General features: G+C 52.9%; 1 protein-coding gene across 1 annotated transcript; it reads right to left on the bottom strand.

The window, feature by feature from the left end:
* Positions 1 to 6: 6 nt before the first annotated feature.
* Positions 7 to 8128, bottom strand: LOC115484982 (nuclear receptor coactivator 1-like). Its single transcript, XM_050987875.1, has 3 exons — positions 7899 to 8128; positions 3579 to 3864; positions 7 to 937 (listed from the first exon to the last, which is right to left on the bottom strand). The coding sequence occupies exons 1-3, from the start codon at positions 8126 to 8128 to the stop codon at positions 626 to 628; spliced, it is 828 nt and encodes a 275-aa protein (XP_050843832.1). The 3' UTR covers positions 7 to 625.
* Positions 8129 to 8718: the final 590 nt, after the last annotated feature.

Genomic DNA, 8718 nt, shown 5'->3' with positions numbered 1-8718 from the left:
GGTGTGACCTTGGTGACCTGAAATCCACTGGGTGTCACCCAACACCGGTGGCACCTTGGTGGCTCCAACCCCAGTGGGTGTCACCAACACTGGTGTGACCATGGCAACCTCAGCCCCAAGAGGTGGTGGCACCACTGGGTGTGGTGTGACCTTGGTGACCTCAACCCCAATTGGTGCCACCCAACACTGGTGTGACCTTGGTGTCACCCAACACCAGAGGCACCTTGGTGACCTCAACCCCAATGGGTGACACCAACACTGGTGGCACCATGGTGACCTCAACTCCAAGAAATGTCACTCAACATTGGTGTGACCTTGGAGACCTCAGCCCCACGAGGTGTCACCCAACACTGGTGTGACCTCGGTGTCACCCAACACCGGAGGCACCTTGGTGACCTCAACCCCAGTGGGTAACACCAACACTGGTGGCACCTTGGTGGCACCAACCCCAATGGGTGTCACCCAATGCTGGTGTGACCATGGTGACCTGAGCCCCAGGAGGTGGCGGCACCACTGGGTGTCACCAGCATTGTTATGACCTTGGTGACCTCACCCCCAAGAAATGTCACCCAGTGCTGGTGGCACTATGGTGGCTCCAACCCCAGGAGGTGTCACCCACTGGATGTCACCAACATTGGTGTGCCCCTGGTGACCTCAGCCCCAAGAGGTGGCACCCACGGGTGCCACCCAACGCTGGTGTGACCCTGGTGCCAACCATGACCTGGAAGAACCTTCCAACCCACCCCAACCCAACCCACCCCATTCCGTGACCCCCCCGGGGACCTCCCGGAGTTTTGGGACTGTCCCCCCCCGGAGCTCTGGTGACATCTGAGGAGCACCAACTGACCTGGGCGCCGTCGGGCTCGGCCTTGAGCAGCTCCGCGGGGCCCAGCTGGTTACAGAACAGCCCTGGGGGCCTCAGCGCCGCCTCCGGCACCTGCGGGACGGACCCGATTGGTGGGGCTGGGAGGGACCTCGTCTGTGATTGGTGGGGCTGGGATGGACCTCGTCTGTGATTGGTGGGGCTGGGATGGACCTCGTCTGTGATTGGTGGGGTTGGGATGGACCTCGTCTGTGATTGGTGGGGTTGGGATGGACCTCGTGGGGTTTGGGATGGACCTCGTGTGTGATTGGTGGGGTTGGGATGGACCTCGTGTGTGATTGGTGGGTTTGGAATGGATCTCGTGGGGTTTGGGATGGATCTCGTGTGTGATTGTTGGGGTTGGGATGGATACTCGTGGGGTTTGGGATGGACTCGTGTTGTTGATTGGTGGGTTTGCAATGGATCTCGTGGGGTTTGGGATGGACCTCGTGTGGGATTGGTGGGGTTGGGATGGATCTCTGTGTGTGATTGTGGGGTTTGGAATGGATCTCGTGGGTTTGGGATGGGACCTCGGTGTGATTGGTGGGGTTGGGATGGATATCGTGGGTTTGGGATGGACCTCGTGTGTGATTGGTGGGTTTGCAATGGATTCGTGCGGTGGGGTTGGGATGGATCTCGTGTGGATTGGTGGGGCTGGGGAGACCTGTGGGGTTTGGGATGGACCTTGTGTGTGATTGGTGGGGGTGGGATGGACCTCGTGTGTGATTGGTGGGGTTGGGATGGACATCGTGTTTGATTGGTGGGTTTGGGATGGGGATCAGTGATGGATCCCAATTGGGCAGTTGGGAGCTGTTCCAACATTCTCGTCCTCTCCTTCCACACATTCCCACCCTATATCCCCCCATTCCCAATCCCATTCCCAGTCCTGATCCATTCCCGATCCCATTCCCAATCCCATTCCCAGTCCTGATCCATTCCCGATCCCATTCCCAATCCCATTCCCGATCCCATTCCCAATCCCATTCCCAGTCCTGATCCCATTCCCGATCCTATTCCCGATCCCATTCCCAATCCCATTCCTGATCCTATTCCCTGTCCCATTACTGATCCCATTCCCAATCCTGATCCCATTCCCGATGCCCTTCCCATTTTGATCCCATTCCCGATCCCATTCCTGATCCTATTCCCTATCCCAACCCTGACCCCAATCCCATTCCCTATTTCCAGGGATCCATGGCCCCATTCCCGATCCCATTCCAGCCGGAATTCCGGGATCCAGGATAGGCACAGAGCCACCTCCGTAGTGGGGTTTGGTGGGATTTGGGATGGGATCTCCATGGATCAGTGGGGATCCCAATGGGATGTCGGGATCTGCTCCAACGTTCTCCTCCTCTCCTTCCCCTTTCCAGAGCTGCTCCTGCCCTACATCCACCAGCTCCCGATCCCATTCCCCATCCCATTCCTGACACCATTCCCCATCCCCATTCCCACCCCATTCCCAATTCCCATTCCCCATTCCCATTCCCCATCCCATTCCCCATCCCATTCCCATTTCCAATAGAAACAGGAACAGATCCACATCCCCATTCCCAATCCCATTCCTGATCCCATTCCCCATTCCCAGTCATTCCTGGCCTCATTCCCAATCTCTTTCTTGATCCCATTCCCAGGGATCCAAGGCTCCATTTCCAATCCCATTCCCGATCCCATTCCTCTATCCAGTGGAAACTGGAATAGATCCACAGCCCCATTCCTGATCCCATTCCCATTCTCAGTGATCCACGGCCCCATTCCTGATCCCATTCCTGATCCCATTCCCAATCCTCATTTCCGGTGATCCATGGGCCCATTGCTCATCCCATTCCTGATCCCATTTCTGATCCCATTCTGATCCTATTCCCTATTCCCAAGGATCCATGGCATCATTCCCAATCTCATTCCCGATCCAAATCTTATTCCCTGTTCCCAAGGATCTACGGCTCCATTCCCAATCTCATTCCTGATCCCATTCCCAATCCCATTCCCAGTGATCCACAGACCCATCCCAGCACCTGGAACCTCTCCAGATGTTCCTGCACCCCCAACCCCACCCAACTCCATCCCATTCCCATTCCCAATCCCATGTCCCATTCCCAGGGATCCACAGCTCCATTCCCAATCCCATTCCCAATCCCATGTCCTATTCCCAGGGATCCACAGTGCTGTTCCTGATCCCATTTCTGATCCCATTCCCCATTCCCAGGGATCCATGGACTCATTCCCGATCCCATTCTTGATCTCAGTCCCATTCCCAATGATCCACAGCCCCATTCCCAATCCTATTTCTGATCCCACTCCCATTTCCAGAGGAAACGGGAACGGATCCAAAGCCCCATTCCTGATCCTATTCCTGATCCCAATCCCATTCCCATCTCCTCAGGGATCCACAGCCCCATTCCCAATCCCATTCCTAGTCCTATTTCCTATTCCCAGTGATCCATGGCCCCATTCCTGATCCCATTCCCAATCCCATTCCTGCCTCATTCCCGATCCCATTCCCAATCCCATTCCCAGTGATCCACGGCCCCATCCCACCACCTGGAACCTCTCCAGATCTTCCTGCACCCTCACCTCCATCCCATTCCCACCCCATTCCCATCCCCATTCCCAATCCCAATCCCAATCCCGATCCCTATTCCCAATCTCATTCCCGATCCCATTCCCGATCCCATTCCCGATCCCGATCCCGATCCCATTCCCTCCCGGCGGCTCCCACCTGCTCCGAGCACATGGAGTTGATGCCGGCCATGACGGGATTCATGGGAATGCCGCCGCCCATGGCGCCCATGCCGGGAACGCCGCCGGGAACGCCGCCGGAGCCGCCGGGAACGCCGGAGCCGGGAATACCGGAGCCGGGAACGCCGGGGCCGGGAATGCCGGGGCCGGGAACACCGGGGCCGGGAATGCCGGGAACGCCGGGTCCGGCCATGGAGACGGTGATGCTCATGTTGTTGTACATCCCCTGCGGAGCCGCCGGCGCCGCGCCCGCCGGGCCGAAAACCCTGGAAAACCGGGAAAGGGCGTCGGGAACGGCCGGGATCCCGGAAAAACCTGGAATTCCGAAGGGTTCCGGCACTGGGATGGCGGAGGTTCGGTTCTGTTGTGGTCCAGTTCCACCCTGGTGATCCTGGGGTGGTCCCAGGGGTTTTCCGGGAATTCCTTCCCAAATTCCTCCTCCTTTCCCAGGGAATTCCCTTTGTTCCGCGAGGAACTGGGATTCAGGGAATTCTGGGATGGTTTGTGGGGAACGGATCTTGAGGAGAAGCCACGGGAATATTTCAGGATCTGATTTTTCCTTGGAAAAGTTCCAGGGATGAGACGGCCACAGATTCCCTGGGAATTCCAGCCCAGCCAGGAATTCCTTCCCCAATCCCATTTCCCCTTTCCCAGGGAATTCCTGCCATTCCCAGCTCTCCCAGCCTGGCTTTGGATCCATCCCAGCTCCTGTCCAGGAAGGAATTTTGGGAATTCCCTGGGAATTGGGGACTCCAGGCAGGGTCTCCCTTCCCTTCTCCATCCCCAAATCCCATAAAATCCCTCGGGATGGATCCTGAGTGTGCTGGATCCCAGAATCCCGGAATGGTTTGGGATGGGATCCATGGACCTTCAATCCCATCCCATTCCCACCATCCCAAACTGCTCCAGCCTTTCCTTGGACACTCCCAGGGATTCTCTGGGAATTCCAGCCCGGCCGGGAATTCCTTCCCAAGATCCCACCCCAATCCCACCTTTCCCTGCAGCTGCTCCCATCCCAAATCCACCCGATCCCGACCCCATTCCCGATCCCATTCCCAGGGATCCAGGGCCCCATCCCAAGGGCTGGAATTCCTCGGGATGTCTCTGCATCCCCAAGGCTCCGAACTGATCCCATTCCCAACAAAGGGAACGTGGATCCCTCGGGAATTCCCGGGATCATCGGCTCTCGGTGCCCTCCGGAGCGAAGCTTTTGGGGATTTGGGGATGGGGATCCCAGCGGGGGGTTGGGATCTGCTCCGGCTCCATCCCATCTCCTTCCTGATCCCATTCCCAGGGATGGCGATGATTCCAGAGGGCGATTCCCAGGGATGATTCCAGAGAATGATCCCAATGGAGAATTCCGATGGATAATTCCAATGGGTGACTCCAATGGATGGTTCCAATGATAATTCCAAAGGAGCATTCCAAAGGATAATTCCCATGGACAATCCCAAGGGACGCCTCCAATGGATAATTCCAAAGGGTCATTCCAATGGATAACCTCCATGGATAATTCCAAAGGGTCATTCCAATGGAAAACTCAATGGATAATTCCAAAGGGTTATTCCAATGGATAACCTCCATGGATAATTCCAAAGGGTTATTCCAATGGATAACCTCCATGGATAATTCCAAAGGGTCATTCCCACGGACAATCCCAATGAGTGACTCCCAAGGATAATTCCGAGGGATAATTCCACTGGATAAATCCAAAGGATAATCCCAACAGATAATTCCTAGGGGGGCACTCCCATGGATAATTCCAATGGATAATTCCCATGGGTAATTCCAATGAGTGACTCCCACGGATAATTCCCATGGACAACTCCCATGGATAATTGCCATGGATAATCCCAGTGGATAATTCCAAAGGACAATTCCCATGGATAATTGCCATGGATAATCCCAGTGGATAATTCCAAAGGACAATTCCCATGGATAATTGCCATGGATAATCCCAGTGGATAATTCCAAAGGACAATTCCCATGGATAATTGCCATGGATAATCCCAGTGGATAATTCCAAAGGACAATTCCCATGGATAATTGCCATGGATAATCCCAGTGGATAATTCCAAAGGACAATTTCAATGGATAACTCCCATGGACAATTCCCATGGGTAATTCCAATAGATAATTCCCACGGATAATTCCCATGGATAATCCTACTGGATAATTCCAAAGGGCAATTCCCATGGATAATTCCCACGGATAATTCCCATGGATAATTCCAAAGGACAATTCCAAAGGGCAATTCCCATGGCAAATCCCAAAGGAAAATTGCAATGGATGAGTCCAATAGGTAATCCCAGTGACTCCCATGGGAAATTCCCATGGAAAATTCCAATGGACGTTTCCACTGGATAATTCCTAAGAATGATTCCAATGGACCATTCCAAAGGATGATTCCAACGGGTGATTCCATGGATAAATCCAATGGCTAATCTCAATGGGTGATTCCACGGATAAATCCAATGGATAATTCCAAGGAATGATTCCAGTGGATCATTCCATTGCACAGTTCCATTGGACGATCCCAACGGACGAATCCAATGGACAGTTCCAAGGGACAATCCCAACTGATAATTCCAATGGATAACTGCCATGGAAAATTCCAATGGACAATCCCAATGGATGATCCAATGGAAAATTCCAATTAATGAGTCCAGTGGATAATCCCAATGGACGATCCCAATGGATGATTTCAAAGAATGATTCCAACAGATAATTCCAGAGGACAATTCCAATGGAGTATTCCATTGGAAAATTCCATTGGAAAATTCCAGTGGATAATTCCACTGGACAATCCCAATGAGTGACTCCAATGGCAAAATCCAATGGACATTCCCAAAGGACAATCCCAATGAGTGCATCAGTGCATGATCCCAAAGGACAGTTCCAATGGACAATCCCAAGGGACGATCCCAATGGATAATTCCAAAGGACAATTCCCATAGACAATCCCAATGGACAATCCCAATGGACATTCTAATGGATGATCCCAATGGATGATCCCAATGGATGATCCCAATGGACATTCCCATAGACAATCCAATGGACATTCCAATGGAGAATTCCAAGGGACAATCCCAATGGACATTCCCAATGGACATTCCCAATTAATGACTCCAATGGACAATCCCAATAGACAATCCCAATGGACAATCCCAATGGACATTCTAATGGATGATCCCAATGGATGATCCCAATGGATGATCCCAATGGACATTCCCAATGGATAATTCCAGTGGATGATCCGAATGGACAATTCCAAAAGACAATTCCCACGGACAATTCCAATGGACATTCCCAATTAATGACTCCAATGGACATTCCCAATGGATGATCCCAATGGACAATTCCCACAGACATTCCCAATGGACAGTCCCAATGAGTGACTCCAATGGACAATCCCAAGGGACAATCCCAATGGATGATCCCAATGGACAATCTCAAAGGACATTCCCGATGGACAATCCCAATGGACATTCCCAATGGACGATCCCAGTGGACGATCCCAATGGACAATCCCAACGAGTGACTCCACTGGACATTCCCAATGGACAATCCCAAGGGACAATTCCAATGTACATTCCCAATGGACATTCCCAAAGGACATTCCCAATGACTCCAATGGACATTCCAATGGACAATGCCAATGGAGAATTCCAATGGATAATCCCAAAGGACATTCCCAAAGGACAATCCCAATGGACATTCCCAATGGATAATCCCAATGGACAATTCCCACGGACAATCCCAATAGACAATCCAAATGGATAATACCAATGGACATTCCCAATGGATAATCCCAAGGAACAATTCCAATGTACATTCCCAATGGATAATTCCAACGGACATTCCCAATGGATAATTTCAATGGACAATCCCAATGGACAATCCCAATGGACGATCCCAATGGATAATTCCAAAGAACAATTCAAAAGGACATTCCCAATGGACATTCCCATTGAACAATCCCAACGGCCATTCCCAATGGACAATCCCAAAGGACATTCCCAATGGACGTTCCCAATGAACATTCCCAACGGCCATTCCCAATGGACATTCCCAATGACCATTCCCAACGGCCATTCCCAATGGACAATCCCAAAGGACATTCCCAATGGACGATCCCAATGAACAATCCCAATGGATGATCCCAATGGACATTCCCAATGGACATTCCCGATTGACATTCCCAATGGACGTTCCCAATGGACGTTCCCAATGAACATTCCCGATGGACATTCCCACCGGCCCCTTCCCAAGGGCTGTCCCGCCGCCCCCGTTCCCTCACCCGTTATTCCCGACGTTCCCGGCCTGCCAGGATTTCAGCTCCGGCGATTGGTAGCCGGGCGCGGGCGGCGCCGGCGGCAGCTGCGGCGACACCAGGGGGCTGCCGGGGCTCAGCGCCGGCGCGAATCCCGACGGATCGCTCTGCTGGCCCAGCCCTGGGAATTCCGCAGTCCAGTCACCGGCGGGAATTTCCTCCCCAATTCCCAAATTTCCCACCCCCATCCCAGACATTTCCGCCCAGGATTCGTCGCTCTTGGCTGGGGTGGGATTCCCGTCCTGACAATTCCCATGGTACTCCAAGGTGTTCTTGGATATTCCCAGGGAGTCTCTGGGAATTCCTTCCCAATTCCCTCCCTTTTCCCAAGGAATTCCCTCCATTCCCAGCTCTCCCAGCCTGGCATTGGATCCATCCCCATCCCAGCTCTTCTCCATGAAGGAATTTTGGGAATTCCCTGGGAACTGGGGACTCCAGGCAGGGTCTCCCTTCCCTTCTCCATCCCAAATCCCACAAAAATCCTTTGGGATGGATCCTGGATCCCAGAATCCCAGAATGGTTTGGGATGGGATCCATGGACCTTCAATCCCACCCCACCCCCACACCAAAATCCTGGGATTTTCCAGCCTTTCCTCGGACACTCCCAGGGATTCTCTGGGAATTCTTTCCCAGCCCCTCCTAGCCGGGAATTGCCAAAATTCCTCCCCAGTCTCCTCCTCCATTCCCACTTTTCCCACCCTTCCCATTCCCATCCTCGGGAATCTCCTTCCCATTCCCTCCCAGCTCCTGAATATCCCCAGTGTCTGAAATATCCCAAATGTCCCAA

Source organism: Serinus canaria, unplaced genomic scaffold, assembly GCF_022539315.1.
Source record: "Serinus canaria isolate serCan28SL12 unplaced genomic scaffold, serCan2020 HiC_scaffold_367, whole genome shotgun sequence".
Lineage (NCBI taxonomy): Eukaryota > Metazoa > Chordata > Aves > Passeriformes > Fringillidae > Serinus > Serinus canaria.
Note: the sequence above shows the minus strand (reverse complement) of the source record. Positions and strands in the feature narration are given on the sequence as shown.